The 22,577-nt window shown below is 40.0% G+C and overlaps 1 protein-coding gene across 1 annotated transcript; it reads right to left on the bottom strand.

The window, feature by feature from the left end:
* Positions 1 to 16,634: 16,634 nt before the first annotated feature.
* Positions 16,635 to 21,346, bottom strand: PPP1R3C (protein phosphatase 1 regulatory subunit 3C). The gene is made up of 2 exons (XM_010387096.2): positions 21,206 to 21,346; positions 16,635 to 19,057 (listed from the first exon to the last, which is right to left on the bottom strand). The coding sequence occupies exons 1-2, from the start codon at positions 21,217 to 21,219 to the stop codon at positions 18,118 to 18,120; spliced, it is 954 nt and encodes a 317-aa protein (XP_010385398.1). The 5' UTR covers positions 21,220 to 21,346; the 3' UTR covers positions 16,635 to 18,117.
* Positions 21,347 to 22,577: the final 1,231 nt, after the last annotated feature.

The raw sequence follows: 22,577 nt of genomic DNA, 5'->3' as shown, positions 1-22,577 counted from the left end.
TGACCTTGGGCAGGTTACTTAGCCTCTCTGTGCCTCAGCTTCCTTATTTGTAAAATGGTGATGATAATAGTACATACCTCATAGGACGAAATGAGAAAATGTAAATAAAACTCTTAACATAGCACCTGTCACATTAATAAATGCTCAGTAAATGTAAGTTCCCTGAGGGATCCAGGCACCTCACAGGCACCCAACAACACTTGATGAAATAATGAATGACATAGTGAGACCCCATCTCTACAAAAAATTAAAAATTAGCCAGGTATGGTGGCACATGCCTATAATTCCAGCTACCTGGGAGGCTGAGGCAGGAGGATCACTTGAGCCCAAGAGGTTGAGGCTGCAGTGAGCTGTGATCATTCTACTGTACTCCAGCCTGGGCAACAGAGCAAGACTCTGCCAAAAAACAAAACAAAACAAAACAAAAACAGAATTACACATAGATTTTCAATCCATATTAGAAAGGCTGAGGACCATATTACGTGTAGTTTGAGAAGAGAGAGGGCAGAAATAAATCTTACTCCTGTAGATTCAGTGCCTACCACACAGTAGAAGCTCAGTCAATTTTGTGTGTGTGTGTTGAACTGAAAATAATTATATTATGCCGAAATCCCTCCCATGGAACCCAGGGGATATTGGTAAAATTAAACCATGTGAAACTTGAGTAGTGTTAATATTTTGTTCATAACTTTCATGAATTTTGCATATATTTCATGGTACTTTTATTAAATTCATAAATAAAAATTTAAAAAAGAATAATGAATGAGGGAGAATGGCTGGGAATACCTATTTGAGATGGGGCAGTCAGAGAAGACCACTTGGAGAAGGTGACACTTAAGCTTTGACACAGACGATAAGACAGAAGTCAGCTGAAGAGCAAAGGGATCATATTGCCCTGGAATCAGATTACAGAATAGACCTAGAAAATTCGCCTTTGACATTTTAATGCCATGTATAAATACAGGGTTATGAGATATTAATTCCCTCTGGACCAAAGATTGTCATAACTCCCAGGTGCCAAAGTCCTCCAGATACCTCTGTCTCCATCACAGCAGCTCTAACTGTGCAGTTAGTTGCCACCACGGCAGTTGCTTTGGGGGTTTGTTTCCATTTTTTAAAGTTGTTGGTCAGGACTTGGGTAGCAGTGAGGTCAAGATCCTGGCTAGATGGTAAGTCAGATTTCACATGATCTAAATGGTCAGAGCCAGAGAGTGTCAGCTACCACAAGGAAGAGAGTATATCATAAATCCAGAGTAGACATATGAACAAGCAATTTATAGACTGGGCTTACCCAAAGATTAATTTTGAAGGTCGTATCATCCAACAGAGTACATAACTGGACACTTGAGTCTGTGCATGTCTCTGGTTACAGCTGGTTTTAGTTACTTTGAATCTGGTCAGCATTATAAATGGCTGGGATAAAGTATTTGCCGGAGGAGTTGGTATAAGCATGTGACTCACCAGCCCCTCTGACTCGTGGGACCCACAGTTGTCCTGAGCTATTAATCCATTGACAGAGCATCAGTGAGACACAGGGGCTGTGAGAAGCTGTACTGACAAATAGCCAGGAGCACCCACTGCCCATCGTTATGACTGTATCCTTTTGGGATATGGAGCATCAGTATCTTTTGTTGCTGTAATAGCAAGTTTTTGGCACAGGTGTGTCCTGATCATTGTTTTCAAGCACACTAAACCTAAATGGTGATATAATGGAACTGCTGACACTGTTCCCAAGACAGCAGGATGTCTCCACCCTGGTTTGATGGTATTCGTGTAGATAAATAAGGGCTGGGATACTGTGCTAGGAGTCAGAAAGGCAGTGTGGTGTAGGTGCCTATTGTTGTAGGTGGTGATATCAGCAAGGGGCTTTCATTACACAGTGCCAATTAGAATGTCAAAGAAGGTTGGTTTCCATGTTAAATAGGATTGACCTTTCTGTCACTCAGAATCCCAAGTGTAAGCACTAAGAATCTAGAGAACAGCTGATCCTTCACAGAAACACCTAAGGATTTAGCTTTTATTTTCATGTCTACAGCAGTAGTGAGAGCCCAGTGGAATATTAGACTCAACTTGATGCAATCTGGCATCTCAAAATCGTAAAGAAGGTTGGAAAACAACACATAAAAATGATCTATTGTCATGAATTCAAACCACATCCTAAAGGCTGCCAGAACAATGCTTTCAAATCCCAGATGTTCCAAAACAATTTATTATTCTTAAAGGTTATACAGGGAAGCAATCACCCTCACCCCACTCCCCAAAAAATAGGGAAAAGAAAATAAAAGTCCTGTATAGGATGCAAATGAAAACATTTCTACTGTGCTTGTAGGTACTAATAAAACCTGTTTATAATTTTTTATTGTAAAATATTATTTACGGCTGAGCGTGGTGGGTCTTGCCTGTAATCCCAGCATTTTGGGAGGCCAAGGAGGGCAGATCACGAGGTCAGGAGATAGAGACCATCCTGGCCAACATGGTAAAACCCTGTCTCTACTAAAATACAAAAAATTAGCTGGGCATGGTGGTGTGCGTCTGTAGTCCCAGCTACTCAGGAGACTGAGGCAGGAGAATCCCTTGAACCCAGGAGGCAGAGGTTGAAGTGTGACGAGATCATGCCACTGCACTCCAGCTTGGGTGACACAGCCAGACTCCATCTCAAAAAATATATATGTATATATAATTTACATATAAAATCATATGTAATGTATATAAAAGAAATATTTGCTTAAGAAGGAAATTATTAGCAATAATTTGGATCCTCCTTTGTAGCCCTCCCCAATTTCCTCCATCCCCCTACCCAGAAGTAATCACTAGGCTAAATTTCACTTTTTATTTCTTTGCTTTACTTTATTATTTTCATATATATGAAATATATATTCATTAAATATATATGTATATTCAGTTTTGTGTGGGTTTGAACTCTATGTAAATGAATCATACTGTATATATTTTCTGCAATCTGCCTTTTTTGCTCAATTTTATGTTTGTGAGATTCATTCATGTTGGTAGGAGTAGCTGCCATTCATCTTCACTTACGTTTTGTATTCCATTGAAATGATAGAATAGAATTTATTTATCCAATCTACTCAGTGGATATTTGTGTTGATTTCCAGTTTTGCTTCTACAGATAACACTGTTATAAACATACTTATATCAAGAGATACATACTTATGTATCTCTTGATATAGATGTGCAAGAGTTTCTTTGTAGGATATATAAATAGAAGTAGAATTGCTCTGCATCTTCAACTTTACAGCGTCAGAGTGTTTCCCAAACGGTGGTGGTGGCACCAGTTTATACTCTCACCTGCAGAGTATAAGACCCATTGTTCACAAACTCACTAACACTTGCTTTTTACAGATGTTTAAATTTTTGCCATTCAGGTAGATGTGAAATAATATCTCATTGTAGTTTTAATTAGCATTTCCCTGGTTATAAATGAGGTTGAGTATCTTTTCCTTTTATAATCTTTTCCGTTTATTGGTCATTCATGTTTTCTCTTCTGTGAAATGTGTATTCAAGTCTTTTTGCTTGTTTTTCTATAGGTTTTCTTTTCTTATTAAGTATTGGACTTCTTTATATAGTCTGGATACTACTCCTTTGTCAAGTAGAGCTGCTCCCAGTTTGTAGCTAATCTTTTCACTTTATGTTGTCTTTTGATTTTTTTAAAAAACAAAATTTTAAATTTTAATGTGGTTAAATTAATCCGTTTTTTCCCTTCAGTTTATGTTTTTTCTTTTATTTTAGAAAGCCTTTCCAACTCCAAGGTCCTAATAGACTCCTCTTCTCCAAACGGTTTTTAATAGCTTTCCCTTTCATCTTTAATTATTTAATTCCTTGGAACTGATTCTTGTGCAAGACATGTGGTGGGAGCCTGGTTTCATGTTTTTCCATGTGGATAACCATTTGCTCCAGAGCCAAGTACTCTGAAGTGGATTGTCTTTCCACTCAGCATCATCTCCAGCTCTGTCATAAGCCAGGTCTTCAGATATGGATAGGCTTCTTTCTAGGCTCTATATTTTGTTTCACTGAAAATTTGTCCATCCCTGAGCTAACTGATACACCCCACTGGATTAGTTACATAATTTCGTAAGAAATCTTGGTATTTGTTACACTAAGTCCCCCATTATGTTCTTTTCCTTTAGAAGGCTTTTGACTCTTCTTGACTCTTTCTGCTTCTACATGAATTTTAGAAGCAATTTGTCAAGTTCTTAAAAACACACACAACCAATAAAACACAAGATACCAACCCATTGGTATCTTGGTTTTAATTGGCATTGCATAAAGTAGTAGATAAATATCTTCATAATATTACCTTCCTAACCATAAATATGGAACAGTTTTTCATTTGCAGAGCTCTTTTAAAACCTTCCAATACATTTTTATGATTTTTTCCATAAAGATCTTATGAAACTTTCGTTACATTTATTCTAAAGAAATTATATTATTATAATTATTGCTGCTATTGTAAAATAGCCTATATATAATGTATATATAAAAGGATTATTTTATAATACCAGCAATAATATAAATATATATAAACAAGATATATACTATATGTAATATAGAATGTATATATACACAGAAATATACCATATATATTCTGTTTATTGCCTATATAGAGATATTCAGCTCACTTCTGGGTGTTGATCTTTGTATTAGTCACCTACTGCTAAGCCATAAATCATCCCAAACTTCGTAGCTGAAAACCACAAATATTTATCATTTCATAGTTTGTTTAAGTCAGAAATTCAAGAGCAGCTTAGCTGGGAGTTTTTGGCTCAGGGTCTCATATAAAGTTGTAATCAAGATGTCAGGCAGGGCGCAGTCATCTGAAAGCTTGACTTGGGCTGGAGGACCCATTGCCCAGCTCACTTACATAGTGGTTGTCAAGAGGCCTGAGTTCCTCATTATGCGGGGCTCCCTGATAGTGCTGCTCATTACAATGCAGCTGCTTCCTTCCCCCAGCACAAGTGAATCTAAGTGAGAGACAGAGAGACAGGACAACTAAGATGAAACACATAGTGTCTTTCATAACCTGACGTGGAAGTGATATACCAACCATTTCTGATGTGTTCTATCGATCACACAGAACAACGCTGGTGCAATATGGGAGAAGACCACACAAGGAAGATGTGAATTTCAGAAGGTGGGAGCACTGGGGGCCGTATTGTGGCGAAAACTGCCATAATCTTATATCCAACGACTTTGCTAAATTCTCAGATTTATTCTAATAATTTAATAATAGATTCTTTTGGGTTTTCTACAATGGGCAAACATATTATCTGTAAATAATGCCAATATTATTACTCTCCTTCCAATCTCACTTTTATTTCTTTCTTGCTTTACTTCACAGGCTCAGATTTTTTGACATAATATTTTAAAGAGGTAGTAATAGACGACCTTATCTTAAAGAGTTTCAACATTTACCATAGTGTGATGTTTGTAGCAGGTTTTAATTGTTTTTCCTTTTGGTAGATATCCTTTTTTCAAACTAAGAAAATTTCCCCTTATTTGTTGCTTGAATTTTTTTCATTAATAGTGGGAAATTTCATAAACATTTTTGGTATTCATTGAGTTGACTGTATATTTTTATTCCTTTAATCTATTTATGTGGCCAATTAACATAATGGAAGTTCTAATGTTGAACCAATCTTATATTCTTGGAATAAGCCCAACTTGATCATAATACATTTTAAAATACATTATTGGATTTATTTTAATAATTTAATTGGGTAAAAATTTTTTGCATCTACCTATTTGCAAGATTGGCTTAATTTTCCTTTCCCTTACTGTTCTTGTAAGATTTCAGTATCAAGGTTATGCTAACTCATAAATAAGTTGGGCAATGTTTCCCCCTTTTTTATATACTCTGAAATATTTTGTGTAAGATCAAAGATATTTGGCCTTTGAATGTTTGATACAAAACATCTATAAAAACATCTGGGCCAGGTATTTTATTTGTGGGTAGATTTTAAACTACAAGTCTTAAACACTAATCTTATATGTTTATAGAACTAGTCAAGTTTTCTGTTTCTTACTGAGATCATTTTGATACAATATACTTTTTAAGGAATGTTTCCATTTTATCTAAGTTTTCAGATATATTAAAGTTATTCACAATACTTTATTATTATTTTTTTCATTTCTGCATTACCTACAGCTATGATATTTAAAAAAAATTCCCGGCCGGGCACGGTGACTCACGCCTGTAATCCCAGCACTTTGGGAGGCCAAGGCAGGCGGATCACAAGGTCAGGAGATCAAGACCATCTGGCTAACGGTGAAACCCCTTCTTTACTAAAAATACAAAACATTAGCCAGGCGTGGTGGCGGGCTCCTGTAGTCCCATACTCGGGAGGCTGAGGCAGGAGAATGGCGAGAACCCGGGAGGTGGAGCTTATAGAGAGCCGAGATCACCTCCAGCCTGGGAGACAGAGCGAGACTCTATCTCAAAAAAAAAAAAAAAAAAAAAAAAAAAATCCCATTCTAGTGTTCTCACTTTTATCTTCATTCATTTTCTCAAAGATTTGTCTTTCAGGCCAGGCGCAGTGTCTCACTCCTGTAATCCCAGCACTTTGGGAGGCCGAGGCGGACGGATCACAAGGTCAGGAGATCAAGACCACGGTGAAACCCCGTCTCTACTAAAAAAAATACAAAAAATTAGCCGGGTGTGGTGGCGGGCGCCTGTAGTCCCAGCTACTCAGGAGGCTGAGGCAGGAGAATGGCGTGAACCCGGGAGGCGGAGCTTGCAGTGAGCCGAGATCGCGACTGCACTCCAGCCTGGGCGACAGAGCGAGACTCCATCTCAAAAAAAAAAAAAAGATTTGTCTGTCTATTGCTTGTGTGTGTGAGCTTATATTTAATGAAAATTCCTTGAGGTTTAGGCTGAAGGCACTCATAGAGAGCATGTGTGCTTGCTTTTACTGAGCACCTGGGTACTGCAACCAAGGATCTTATTTATTTATTTATTCATTTATTTATTGAGACAGAGTCTCACTCTGTGTCCCAGACTGGAGTGCAATGGCGCAATCTCACCTCACGGCAACCTCCGCCTCCCAGGTTCAAGCTATTCTCCTGCCTCCCGAGTAGCTGGGATTACAGACGTGCACCACCACGCCCGGCTAATTTTTGCATTTTTTAGCAGAGATGGGGTTTCACCATATTGATCAAGTAATCAACACGCCTCAGCCTCCCAAAGTGCTGGGATTACAGACATAAGCCACGGCGCCCAGCCACCAAGAACCATTTTTTAATAAATTCTGGGCGTGAGGTTTTTCAGAGCACAAAGAATATGAATTCAGGTTGTAAATCCATGAGAGGGCCAGATTGTGGTTATGAATTTTAGGAAGAGTTGATTGGGGCTTTTTTTCCATCTATTAGGTTGGTGCAAAAGTAATTGCAGTTCAAATCATTATAACTAGGTTCAAACATATCTTCATTAATCAAAATAGGACCCATTACAATCAACATATTTTTGCCAATGAGAAATAAGTTTGTTTATTCCTGTAGCATAAAAATCCATACTTTGGGATTCAACAAACTCTTGGAAAGCATTTTCTGCATCCTGCTGGTTGTGGAAGCGTTTTCCCTGCAAAAAGTTGTCGAGATGCACAAAGAAGTGAAAATAGTCGGTTGGTGAAAGGTCAGGTGAATATGGCCAATGAGGCAAAACATCGTAGCCCAATTCATTCAACTTTTAAAGCGTTGGTTGTGTGATGTGTGGTAGGGCATTGTCATGAAGCAGAATTGGGCCCTTTCTGTTGACCAGTGCTGGCTGCAGTCATTGTGATGTTCAATGCATCTCGTTGATTCGCTGGAGCATACTTCTCAGATGTAATGGTTTTGCCAGGATTCAGAAAGCTGTAGTGTATCAGACTGGCAGCAGACCACCATACAGTGACCATGACCTTTTTCTGGTGCAAGTTTGGCTTTGGGAAATGCTTTGGAGCTTCTTGGTCCAACCACTGAGCTGGTCATCACCAGTTGTTGCATAAAATCCACTTTTTCAGATACGCCATAACCCAATCAAGAAATGGTTCATTGTCATTGCGTACAGTAAGAGAAGACAACACTTCAGAGTGACTATTTTTTAAATTTTCGCTCAGCTCATGAGGCACCCACTTTTCAAGCTTTTTCACTTTTCCAATTTGCTTCAAATGCCAAATGACTGTAGAATGGTCGACGGTGAGTTCTTAGATAACTTCTTATGTAGTTGTAAGAGGATCAACTTCGATGACTGCTCTCAATCTGTCATTGTCAACTTGTGATGGCCAGCCACTATGCTCCTCATCGTTAAGGCTCTTATCTCCTTTGCAAAAGTTCTTGAACCACCACTACCCTGTACATTCGTTAGCAGTTCCTGGGCCAAATGTGTTGCTGAAGTCGCAAGTTGTCTCCGCTGCTTTACAACCCCTTTTGAACCCGAATAAGAAAATCACTCAAATTTGTTTTTTGTCTAATATCATTTCCATAGTCTAAAATAAACATAAAGTAAACAGCAAGTAACAAGTCATTAGCAAAAAAAAAAAAAAATTGTAAAGCAAGAAATGCCCATTAAAATGATGTATAACATAACCACATTTATTTAAGAATGTATTCCAATATCAAACGGTAAATCCCAACAATGCAAAAACCACAATTACTTTTGCACTCACCTAACATCTAAAGCTAATGTTGAGACAGGCATCTTTCCTAGCTGAATTTCTCTGTAAAAGTTATTTTCTTACTGAGAGTGTGTCCTTTCTAGGTCTTAGCTATACTAGATATTAACTATGACACTCCCAATCCACCCACACACTTTAATGGGCCCTAATCCTTTGTCTTCTGTCCCCTTAGCAGTCATAGCTGTTAAAAACAAATGTTGGTATCCTGGGGATTAGCAAATAACTTCAGGACAGGTGCTAGCTTCAATACACATTTACCTCTCTAAAGACCTGCTTTTGCTTTTCATTTAGGAGGGCAGAGAAGGCCTTTAAGGCCATCCTTACTCTTCCCAGCTCAGCCAATAATTCTAAAGATATAATTAGAAAGCATTTTATCTAGCATTTTTAGATGTTTTGTACTGGCAGGATTTGGGAGAAGGCAATCTAGACTTTAATTTTAAATTTTAAAGGCCAAAGTCATCTTGGTCATGTTTTACAAGGTATAACTTTGGGGATGCTATCAAACACTTCTTTAGGTACTAGAATAATCCCTAGAATATTCTCAGAGAGCAGAGGTGAAATAATTTTCCTGCCAGGCTACCAGCCTAGTTATACTCTTCAATTTTTATGATAATAAAGTATACTTATTCTCTTCCTCTTAGAATAGGATGAGACACTGGACTAAGTGCTTTATACAAGTTATTTCATTTAAGATACATGTAAGGTTATGACAAAGTAACTTGCCATAAACTAATGTTCCTGATGAGAATAATTAGAAGCCATTAAAAAAATACCCCCAAACTTTTTTGAAGACATTAGAGAGTTTCTGAGACAACCAGGGCTTGAAATAAGCAGAAACTATACAGAGAGAATCAAAGATCTGATGGACTTCCACTTCTGAACGTGAGAGGAGCTTTGAGGCAGATCAATAATAACACACAGGTCAACTAAAAATGCAGGAAAAAAATACCAAAAAAAGTCATTTAAAGGCATTAAAGAGCTACTTAAACAAGTGGGACTTTATAGTCAGGTTGAGCTGACATACTGCAGCATTTTTTTTTTCTTACTTGGATGTGTTTGCTGATTCTGGGAAAGCAAAAAGCTGAGAAGCTGAGTGTTGCCTGGGAAGAAGGCCAATAGCACTGATAGAGCTATCGATGGCCTCATAGAGCTGGGAAGAAGAAAACTTAAGAATTCAGAAGTCAATATCCTGGTGAGGAGGGTGTATGTGGAAAACTGAATCTAACGCTCAGCTCATTTTCCACTCGAGATGTTTGCCAAACTCTGAAGGAAAGGAGAAAGAGGGAAGGAAGCTAAGAGGCTCACCAGAAAGCCTGAAAAGCAGAGTGGACTTCTGGCAGACTCAGTGTGCTGAGGAAACAAAGATTGGAGTTCAAAACCTTCCAGGAAGAGGAACCCTGCAGCAAACATCAAACTCTCAGCTTTAGAAGGTCGTAGATTAGAAGCAGAGGTGAACCAAAGATAAATACAGCTTTACCAAGACTGCAACTTTGCCTTGACTCAGTTCAATCCCTGATTGGACTGAGGCAAGCAGCCCTGAATCTGTCTGGCAGAAGAAAGAGTAAATATTCTCTGAAGGAAGATTATACATCTGGCAAAATTCTCTGTCTTTTCATCTATTTTCTTGAAAAAAAATTTTTTTTAAACAGGCTCTTACTCTGGCACCCAGGCTGGTGTGCAGTGGCATGATCACAGCTCACTGCAGCCTCAACCTCTCTGGCTCAAGGGATCCTCCCACCTCAGTCTTCCAGGTAGCTGGGACTACAGGCCCACACCACAACACCTAGCTAATTTTCGTGGGTTTATTCATTTATTTATTTATTTATCCATAGAGACAGGGTGTTGCTAAGTTGCCCAGGGTGGTCTTGAATTCCTGAGCTCAAGTGATCCACCCACTTCGGCCTCCCAAAGCGTTTGGTTTACAGGCATGTGCCACCATGCCCAGCCCTTAAATTTTTAATATCTATTTTTGGTATACATGATACTTGTCATTTAATCAAATATTACTAGAATACCAAGAGGCAAGACCACATAAAAAAAAAGAAGAAGAAAAAATATATAACAGAATCAGACCCACAGGAGATTCAGATTTTGGAATTAGTAAACAAGTACTTTGAGATTAGCTATCATAACTATTTCCAAGAAAAATAGAGGAAAGGGGGGAAATGGATGAAAAATGAAGATGTTCACAGAAAATTGGGAACTATAAAAAATAAATAAAAATTTTAACTCAAAAATATAGCTGAAATTTAAAAATGCAGGAATGTATTTAAAGCAGAATTAGACATAGCCAAAGAAAGGCTATGTGAACTGGAAAACAAGTCAATAGTAAATATATTAACTGAAGTCCAGACAGAAAAAAGAGTGGGAAATAGAGAAAAGAGGATAAGACAGTGGGGCAAAGTGAAAACATATAACATAAGTCTAATCAGAGTCCCAGAAAGAGAAGAGAAAGAACATGAGACAGAAGAAATATTTGAACAGATAATAGCAGAGAATTTTCTAATCTCCACCTAAATCCATACCTAGAAGTATATATTTACTGAAACTCTTCAAAAATGAAAGCTAAAGATGTTTTCAATTAAACAAAAACTGAGAGACTTCTTCACCAACAAACATATATTCAAAGAAATACTAAAGGGATTTTTTTCAGGCCAAAGGAAAAATGATCCAAGATGGAAACATAGAAATATAGAAAGAATAACAGAAGGAGTAAAACACAGAAAAATAAAAAAAAAAAAAAAATGGTGACTGAACAAAACAACATGATCCTATGTCATGGGGCTTAAAGTATATTTAGAATTAAAATATATAATAAAAATGCAAATGATAGGAGGATAGTAAAGTGCTTAAGGTCCTAGCTTTATCGAAGGAGATGTCAAAATGATCATTTTCACTATACTGTAAGAATCAAAGATGTGTGTTGTAATCACTAGGGTAATCACTAAAAGAAAAGGAAAAGAATCTGTAACTAACAAGTTAATAAACTGGAAAAAATTGAATAACAAAAAAATCCAAAAGAAGACAAGAAAGAAATGAAAAAGAACATAAACAAATGGGTCAAATACAAAATAAATAATAAAAATAGTATGCATCAACTCAAATATATCAAGAATTGGGTTAAATACAAATATACAAAATACTTAAAAGGTACACTATGAATGAAGTATCACAGTGTAAATGTTGTGACCACAAACTTTAAGTTTGAGCTCAAGTCTTAGCTCCAACACTTACTAACCCTCTGACCTTAGACAAGTCACAAATCTTGTTTGTGCCTCAGTTTCCTCATCTGTAAAATGAGGTTAATAAGAGAAACCACCTCATAGAACTGTTGTGAGAGTTAAATGAGGCTATCACTTAGAACAGTGCTGACCACATAATAAGGATTATATAATTATAAGCTACTTGATATGGTTCGGCTGCCCTACCCAAATCTCATGTTGAATTGTAGTAATCCTCATGTCTCAAGGGCAGGGCCAAGTAGAGATAATTGAATCGTGGGGGCAGTTTCCCCCATACTGATTTCGTGGTAGTGAATAAGTCTCAAGAGATCTGATGGTTTTATAAATGGGAGCTCCCCTGCCCAAGTTCTCTTGCTTGCCACCATGTAAGACGTCCCTTTGCTCTTCCTTTGCCTTCTGCCATGATTGTGAGGTTTCCCCAGCCATACGGAATTGTGAGTCCATTAAACCACTTTCCTTTATAAATTACCCAGTCTTGGGTATGTCTTTATTAGGAGCATGAGAATTGACTACTACACCATTGTTGTTATTAAGCCTCACAACAAGCTTGTAAATAATCAACCCATTTCATAGAGGACTAAATTGAGATTTGAGTGATAATGCAACTTACCCAGAATTATCCAGCTGGGGTGTTACTATGAAGTGATAGGGGTGAGATGTGAAAAATGTCTCCAGCACTCATGCTCCATGACAGCAGAAATCATATTTGTTTTGTCTTGTTCATCACTATATATTCAGTGCCAAACATATAATTAGTGCTCTATTAATATTTGTTGTATGAATGAGTGACCCTTACTACAGTGCTATTCAGATACTGTACTGTCCCAACCAGTAACACAGAATACTAATATTAGTACTAAGTCCTTATTCAAAAACCACACTGTGAAAAGAAAAAATTGTGGGGAAACTTTTTATCATTAGTATTAGTGACAGACAATACATATTTATTTATTACATACCATTGGCCAAATACTTTGTTAAGCACATCATTTCCATGATCTCACTTTATTCTCATAATCACTCTGTCAGGTAGGACATTTTAAAGATGGGAACACTGAGACTTGGAGATATTAAGTCACTTGATGAAGGTTGCACCACAAAACTGGTGGGATAGAGATTTAAATCTAGTTCTGCCTGACTCCAGACCTAATCTCTTAACATGTGAAAAGTATGTGGTTCATCTGCTTCTCTGGATAACTCAAATCTATCCTTAATTACAAACTAAAAAGTTGGTTCATATTACCTTGGCCCTGTGAATAATTGTTTTTGAGTTGCTGCTGAAACAATGGGCCTCAACATTTATGAACGCCTGTGTCAAGGGGAGCCACGTGATGGAGTTCCAGTATCCTTCCACTAAACGACTTGGTGTTTCAGAAGGCTAGACCTTCTCTGACCCCTGATTGAGTGGGCAGTTGTGGGGTGGGAATCCTGACTTGTCTGAGCCAATCATGAAGTCCCACTTTCCTGTTCAGAGACTAGTTCACATACAGAATCTTATGTGACTTAATTTGGTCAGTGAAACACAGGGGAAAGTCTGCAAGTCTGCAGTGGAGGATAAGAAAAGCTTCTGGGCAAGGTTTATTCACCCATAAAAAAAGTGACACAAGGAAGAGATAGGCTCCTTCTTCTGGTGGGGCTATTGTGTCTGCTTATCATGCCTGGAAACTATGGTGGCTATCTTATCATTAGGAAGTTAGCACAGGGACAATCACGAGTAATGAGGATCGGCTGGGCACGGTGGCTCACACCTGTAAACCTGGCAGTTTGGAAGGCTGAGGTGGGCAGATCACTTGAGGTCAGAAGTTCAAGACCAGCCTGGGCAACATGGTGAAACCCCATCTCTACTAAAAATACAAAAATTAGCTGGGTATGGTGGCACGCGCCTGTAGTCCCAGCTACTTGGGAGGCTGAGGCACAAGAATCACTTGAACCCAGGAGGCAGATGTTGCAGATGTTGCAGATGTTGCTGAGATTGTGCCACTGCACTCCAGCCTGGGTGATGGAGCAAGACTGTCTCAAAAAAAAAAAAAAAAAAAAAGAAAGGAAGAAAAGAAAAAGAAAGAGTAATGAGGATGGTAAAATGAAAAAATGCAAATAACCTGAGTCTAAGTCACTGACTTAACCAACTCTGAAAACACTCTACCTTGCATCTTGTATTGTAGGATAATCTATTTCCTTTGTAGTTTAAGATACGTGAGTCAAGGGATCATGCCACTTGTGCCAAAAAGCCTCCTCATTAACCTACTTCTATACACAAAGGATCAGAGAAGAGAAAAAGAGATAATCAATCAGTAAAATTAAGAAGTCCATGTCCAGGTTGTTTAGCAGGAGATGGTATGAGCAGGGCTGGAGGTGTTGGAGAAGGGGCAGTAGGCCAGGCTCTACTATTTCTGTAATCTTCAGCAAGTTTTAATCACTATGGACCTCTATTTCGCCATCTGGTTGTTTCTTGGTTTTTTATTTTTTAATTTTTAATTTTTAATTTTTTTTATTTAGAGTGTGTGTGTGCGCGTGTGTGTGTGTGTGCGTGTGTGTGTGTGTGTGTGTGTAAGTGAGTGGAGGAATCCTCTGAGCCATTATATGACTCTGTTCTCTGAATCAGGACAGTGGAAAACACTCCACACAGCTTAAATCAGAGGTCCTCAAGCTTGATGCATATTGGAAACATCTGGAAAACTTTCAGAACTGTCCAATGCACAGGCCATGACTTGGACCAATTAAATCAAAATCTTATGAGGTTCAGGGGAAGGCATCAGTATTTTGTAAAGCTTGCCAGTTGAATCTGTTATGCAGCCAAAGTTAAGGACCACTGGCTTAGAGGGACCACCCAAATCCACGAATGGGTGTCCACTCGTTGTCAGAAAGAGGGAAAGGTCAAGGCCAGGAGTCAGCAACAGTGCACATGGACTGCTCTGAGTTTGGGATCCTTGCCCACCAATGAGAGGGTTTGTTCAGATTACAGCTCCCAGTAGCTGCTAAAAAACTCTATGAGGAACCTAGAGATGAACACTGAGGAAGGGATTCTCCCTTTGCAGCTTGAAGGGTCACTCAAACTTGTGCAGAACTTTTGGATTCACATTGATAAAGATGCACAGTTCACTCCCACACTAGAAATTTCCAGCCTTTCAGTTTGGGGATGAACTAAAAGGAGAGCCATCAATTTAGAGGAAAAAAATAGTCCTTCCTTAAATAACTAAATTAAACTTCATATTTTTTGGAACAGAATAGCATGCATTCCAAATTCAAGTTATTCTCTCATGTTAAATTTTTAAAAGCAAAGTTGCTTCTACTATTAGGCAAGATAGCAGGATGTGAAATGCAGTTAATTCTATTTGAAGTAAAGCTCCAGGAACACCCTGCTCTTTGACCAGCTCCTCCCTCATCAGCTGCCCAGGGTCACCCCAAAATTGAGTCAAGCTGGCACAGGTGACCAGCACAAGTTGGTCATGCCTGCCTGGAAATAGCTCCCCTGTAAGAAGCGGGCTGTGGGAGAAGGGGAACCTCCATGGGAGATTTCAAGGAGGCCGTGTGAAGCAGAAGGAGGGACACTAAGTGACAAGTCACCATTCAGCTGGCTCACCCTGGCCACACTACCTTAAACAAGTCACTCCACCTATCTGGATCTTAGTTTCTTCTTTTATAAAGTTAGGCACTTGAGCCCCCATGTCTTCGAGGTCCCTGTCAGACCCAAGTTTGATTTTTCTCCATCCCCTGGGAACAGGGCAGTCCACCGAACCATCAGCATAAATAGAGAGGAAACAAAATAGGGGCTATAAATTCCAGCACTTGCAGAGCTCGGCAGATAATGTGAGAGAGTGAAGCCATGGGTGGAGACTGTGGCCAAAACAAGGCAGTATGACCCATCTAGGATGCATGCCCCATCTAAGGGGCACAGCTGCTATTCAACTTCATGTATTTGTTGCCATGCGAGGAGACCTTACAATTTTTTCAGGAAAAGAAGTAAACCCAGATTTTTTAATGCAGTTGGCGGATTGTTATATCATGGCAATAAATTCTTTAAAAATCCCGTGTCATATAAAATACATCTGTGCCCAGACACAGCCTGCAGGTCTGTGGTTTACAGCTCTGACACAGAGGATTCTATGATATGATAAAAGTTTATTCTTCATAATTGGACCTTTTTAGTAGATTGGTCAACACGGTGCAGATCTTTCTTTAGATACACTGTGCAGATTTTAGGCCGAACTGGAGCAACAACTTAGGTTCATGGACCTGCTGCCTCTCACCCCAAGGAGCTGTGCTGCTCCCTTCATTCCAGGACTGATGCCTACTGCTCCTTCCCTATGCCCCTCTGTGCAGCTGCAAGTTCTGCCCGTTCAGGAATGTGCTGTAGCCTAAGAGTAGAAGCCACTCCAACCTTTCCCACACCAACTCCTTCCCCATTTTAAAGCTGAGACATGGCCTCCAACATAACCCTGACCCAGCAGAGATTGTGTGTGTGTGAGCAAAAACCATAGATGAGGACAGTCAGGGTGGGGGAAGAAGCAGTAGCAATAGCTCAAGTTATTGCCCCTGCTCCCCAGCCCCAATGGTCAGGTGGTAGGAAGTGCGCTCACTAATGAGACTGGGGCCTTGTGAATATCCTCAGATGGATCCATGTCTCGGTCCATACTAACTCTGCTCAGTTGTTCCTAAACGAAAAATGAGAATGTCAGTTGAGTTTCTTATTTGACTGTGGCTTTGGGAAAGAAAATATACTCAGGTCTTATATCAAACACATTTATTCTTGAAGTGAGAAGCTCATCAAGGATAGCTAGAGGAGAGTGAAATATTTACAGTAAAAAAGTATGGATGCTAGCCAAACTTCAAATTCTGTCACTGCAGAGCTATTCCAATAGTACTTTTCCACCATGACACATCACACATGTTAAAATTAACTGCATTCTTGTAACACTTCTCAGTGGTTGTGTACAATAATAGAAGCAACATTCTGGGACTCCCTTTCTTAAGATCCTACAGAATGAATTTATGCACACACAAAAACAAGTATAATACAAAACATTCAAAACAAGTCATATCCTTTTTTTAAAAAAAAGAAAACAGCAAGATGAAAATAGGCAAGTGATGGGTTGCTACTTCTATGTGCAAGGTACTGGATTCTTGCATTGAGAATCCTAGTGTCGGGCCTCACGTCAAACATCACATCAAAAAAGTGTGCAGAAAAATGAGTCACCTTCAATATGAAGGATGTGAGTTGTGTACACTGACAATGGTCTCAAAGATACAACATTATTGCAGGAGGACTGCCTGTGTACAGAGCGGACCATCTTATGAGGACAAAAACTCATGAGTTATCAGATGACCATTCAGATATTTGGGTTAAATGATGACAGTTTTCTGATTTAATCAAGGCACTTGCAAAGAACTATCTTTGACATGACATGAAGTCCCTACGTGTTGTTAGTCATTGAGGATGGCATGGTTTTTCTACGCCAAGCATTCTATAACAAGAACCCAAGCCTGACATTTTGATCACAAAGTCACTTATAACATCAGGACTGCAAAGCCAGATTTGCTAAAACTTTCCCCAAATTATGATTTTTTTATAGATCACATCTGAACAGAAAGGCTTCACTTAAGATTTTGATTCTCCAGAGCTATAATTCATCTTTCTCCAATACCACCCACATTCTTAAAGGTTATTTGACTTTTCTCCACAAGGATATGTAGAATGGATCTTTTCCCCCTCCAGAAATAATTTCCCCAGGAAAGAATTGTAAAACCAACTTAAAAACACAAATAACCTTACATTTTTTCCACCAACAATGATCAGACCTCCCACTCCTCTGACTTGAGCTTCAGAGCCCTTTGTGTATACTTTTCACACATTCCTCATACCATTAACACAGCTTTCCATCACCATCAGCCATCCTTCCTCAACTTTTCCTTGCCCAACATGAAAGCTAGTGGATTGAGAGGGAAAGAGGAAGGGCACTGAAAAAGTATTACCTTTATAAAAATAGTTTTCAACCTGTTACTTGAACCTCCAAAGCCAAATTGGGTAACATCATCTGTATAGACCCCAACACTAAATTCTCAAGTGGCTTTCTTTTCCATAGCCAGGTCTCAAAAGCTCAAATCTAAATCTACTGATGGGAGTAGCAAAGGCTTCCTAAAATTGAGCAATACAGACCTAGGATTGCATGGGGGAATACGACAAGTTAAGACCAGTTACATTGTTGCTTAATTCATCGATAAGAGGCCAAGTTCTCCATTCTCCCCCAGCTCTGCCACTCTGGGAAGAGCCCACTAGCCATCCTCGGACTGCCAAAGATTGTTGACTCTAACTCTGTCTTAGGAGAGGTCTGGTGGAATGCACAGTCCTGGGGTGCCATCTGTGTCTGCACCCCATCAGGCTTCCATTGAACATGAACAATTCTATAATTCTGACCATCATTGTTGTCCCAAAAGACTTGCCCATTAGCATGGTAAGAAATGCAGAACTCAATTTTCTGCTCAGTTGGAATGACAGGGGGTAAGTCAATGGCAAATGAGAAGGTATCACTATCTGAGCCACCATACACATTTTTCATATAGACACAGTCCACATCAGTGTAGCTTTTCCAAGAATCGAAAGTGATACGGATCTGAACTTTCTTCTCAAAACTCACATTTTTGACTTTCACAGTCCCTGTCACTGTTCGCTCTTGCAACGAGCAGTTCTCCAGACAGACAAAGTTCTTCTGAAAGTGACTCCGGAAACTTAAGTAATCGGTTGAAGGCTGAGGGAAATCTAAAATCAAGTTTTTCTCCTCGTGGCGTTTTAAGGCAGAGGAGATATCATTAAGGTCCAAGAGATCAAACTGGAGATCCCACGCTGGTTCTTCTGGGAGGTCAGAGAAGACATGGATGGCGGTGAGAGAGAGGCCCTTGGAGTCAGCAAACACAACACGCTTCTTGGCTTGGTTGTGCGAGCACTTCCAGTCATTCTGTGATTTGGCTTCCTGTTTTATGTTGAGACATGGTTTCAAAGGCTTTAATTTATTCACAAAATGTCTTCTTTGAAAGTCATCGTAAGGGCCCAGGAAACTCTTCACAGGTGGTGAATGAGCCAAGCAAAGCCTCATGGCCACATCCACGGGCATGACTGAACTTGTCAAAGGACGTGGATCTAAAACCTGGATCATTCTGGAATGCAAAGGGAAGAGGGATTATCACCTGGATGGGAAGTGCTCTTTCCCAGTGCCAAATACATATGTACTATTTTTGTGCTGACTGAATTATAGCCAGTGCAGTAGATATCAGGCAAGTGCTATCATATATAGTAAAAGAGAACAGTATTAAGTGATCAGATCTTCTTTCTATGTCTACCTCTACCCTTGGCTGGCTAAAGGCTAAGTGTTAACTGCTTAAAACACTTAGAGGGTGATGGGGGTCTCAGTTTCCCCATCTGAGAAATAAAAGGGTTCGATTTGATTATCTCCAAGGCAGCCTTGAGAACCGTGTGCTCTGTTCTGGACCAGTGGTCCTCAAACCTGTCTGGTCACTATGCCTGGGGAATTCGTTTTCTTTCTTCCTTTTCTTCCCTCCTTCCCTGCTTCCTTTCCTTCCTTTCTTCCTTTCCTTCCTTCATTTATTTTTCTCTTCCTCTCGTTCTCTCTCTCTCTTTCTTCTTTTTTCTTTCTTTCTAATTCCTAGGACTCAGAACCACTGAGGCAGAACTTCTGGGGCTAGGGCCAAGGGATGGATATGTTCTTAAAGCTTCCCAGGTGATTCTAATGGCCAGACAGGTTCAGAAGTCTCAGTTCCAGACCCTCTGCTCCCTCTGGCTACTTTGGCTTATTTTGCTGCTAAATTGATTGACACTTCTCTGGTAAGGTAATTCACTTGAAAAAAAAAAAAAAACAAAAATAACACGCAACAGTTTTGAGAGTGAGAAGGCTAGAGAAGAAGTCAAAGAATTCTCTTTGTACTTTGATTGTCATGCTCTTCCTCATTTTTCACAAATAACCACTGAAATACAAGCCAATAATTCATATGTACTTACAAACTGTGTAATTGATAATTCATCTAAAGAGATGCCCATGACAAGTCCACATTTAAGTGGAAAACCTGATTACCTGAAAGTTGGAGTGTTTTAAAATATACATTATATATATGCAAACTTATAAATATTGAAAAACTCTATAAGAAATACACCTTTCCTAATAATGTAATAATTATTATCTCTGGGTGATAGGACTATAGATTATCTATTTTCATTTTTGTTCCTTTTTTGGCATTTTCTAATAGACATTTATAAGTAGAAAGACAATAAAGCTATTTAACGTTTTAAACATGACTATGCTCAGCAATATTAAACCAAGAAGCATCCACAAAGAAGACTTTTCTCTGGCCTTTAGCCCTCATTATATATTTCCAAGCTTATGGCATTAGGATTTTTTTCCCTATCTTAGCCTTACAAGTAAGAAGTGTGTGTATACTGTACATGACATTTCTCAGTCTGGCTTTAGTAACTCTCCTCACAGCAGCTCTAAACATGTATCCAAGTGGTCATTATCACAAAAATGGGTAATAACACTCGCAGAATTTACTGTATTAGCTCTGGGGTTTTTCTGGGAGACCTGCAAACTTAGAACAAACAAATGAAAGCTAAAGCTATATTTGTGGCTCTAATAATAGTTAATAGGCAGGATTTTTAGAGAAGTCTTCTGCTAAGCTATGTTTGGAGAACCTATTTAAAGTAGTCTATGGCAGTTATTTTATTTTATTTTATTTTATTTTATTTTATTTTTGCTTTTTGCATTTATAGAAAGACAGTTTTAGTTTGGGTGATTTCCTTGGAACTTTAAGTCCTGGACAAGAGTTAAAAGTAATCGTTTGCTCAAACTCTTGAGATTTTGCTATGGCAAACTGTGATAAGAAGGACGAATGAATGCAAACGTTGTCCTGTAATTTTTTTCCTCCAAGCTAAACCACCTAACCAGCAATGTCAGAGTGCTGTTCTCACCACTTCAGCTGCCTGAGTCTTTGCGACATTTGTGCAGGACCAAAAGAACAGCCGCATCCATGAGAAAATCAGAACTCAAGCTGATTCACGTTAAGATAACTTCTGCTTTAAGATGCTGATTGCTAAAATAGTCTCTGCTTAAGAAATAGAGTCAAATTTCTACACCTCCAAGGCCTCTCGGTTGCCAGATTCAACTAAGCAGTCAGTTCCCTTATCCTCCCCTGGGGTGCCCATTTCCAGAGATGACAGAACTGAAACGCCCCCCAACTTCCCCACAGCTGCGCGTTCCCTTGTGTTCCTAGCGCGCAGAGGTGCAGCGAACCTACCTGGTGCAGCTCATTAGGCAGACAGGCGGCGGACCGTGAAAGCCAGCACCCACTGCCTGCACAAATTCGAACCACAGCTCCCGGTCTTGCCCCCGCGGCGGTCGCTGGGAGAGATTGAGGGCCCGGCGCCTAGAGGCCGCTTATCTGCTCCGAAGCACGTGACCCAATCCCTGGGACCAATCGCCGGGCCTCGGGACCAAGGCACGACCAACCAGCACCCAGCTGGGGCGCGAGCCCTCGCCCCCGGCAACATGATCGCCCCGGGGCCAGACGTGCAGAGCGCGAGATGGGCATCCCGGGGAGGTTCTGGGACTCCGCGGCCAGCTGGACGCAGCCGCGTAACGGGAACCCTGGGCGAGGGGCCGGGCAGGCACGTACCGCATGCAGCGGGCGCCGGCCAAGAGAGAGCGCAGCCAGCCTCGCCCAGGCGGGGCGCCAGTGCCTCAGGCTTGGGGCGGCTGTTACTTGGGAATAGCTTTGTGGGGCAGTGCAGTTGAATCTGCACACAGATGTGGCTCAATCCGAATGTGTATCGCATTTGAAATGTTTATGTTGTTCATTGCCCGGTGTATCCGCATTTCTCCCTCATCTTAGCCTGCGCGATCCCAAACTGGCTTCATGCTTTTAACAAATGTTGTTAGGAAAGCCTACGAGCCCCATAAAACAGCGAGGTGGCATTTAATTAAAAGACACTTTGTATTTCTGTCTATTCTTCAATTTTCTCCCCTGCGGGGAACACTAAAGCCGGAAGAGAAATGACCCTTTTCACACATACAGCCGTATGTGTGAAAGAAAAAAAATCACGCTGAGTATCACTGGGAAAGGCACTTCATGATTGGGTTTTATTTTTGAAATGAAAATCTAACTAATGGCAGGTCTTCTAGCCCCTTTGGCTCAACCAAAACTAGCTGGAAGGTCTTTGAACTGACACTTACTAGCTACACGAATCTAGGCAAGTTCTAACCTCCGTTTCCTCATGTGTAAAACGGAGATAGTAACGTTCTGAGGATGAAGTAAGATGGTGCCAATGAACAGACTCAGCACGATGCCCAGCTCCTGTGTTCAACCCGGGCTATTCCTAAGTTTCTGCTTGATCTCTCAGCTAGAGTTTTTACTCTATCACCTCAAGGCGCCTGGTGCCTGAGCTAAAATATTGAGAATAACTGCTGCTTGTTGAGCCTTTACTCTGTGCCAAACACTGTGTGCTATCAATTCAATCCTCACAACAGCCCTACGTGATATGTCCAGTTATTAATCCCATTTTAGAGAAAAGAAAACGGAGACACTGAGTGGTCGGGAAACCTGCCCAGTGGATCACTTGAGGCCAGGAGTTCAAGACCAGCCTGGCCAACATGGTGACGCCTTGTCTCTA

This window comes from Rhinopithecus roxellana, chromosome 11, assembly GCF_007565055.1.
Source record: "Rhinopithecus roxellana isolate Shanxi Qingling chromosome 11, ASM756505v1, whole genome shotgun sequence".
In the NCBI taxonomy this organism is placed as follows: Eukaryota; Metazoa; Chordata; class Mammalia; order Primates; family Cercopithecidae; genus Rhinopithecus; species Rhinopithecus roxellana.
Note: the sequence above shows the minus strand (reverse complement) of the source record. Positions and strands in the feature narration are given on the sequence as shown.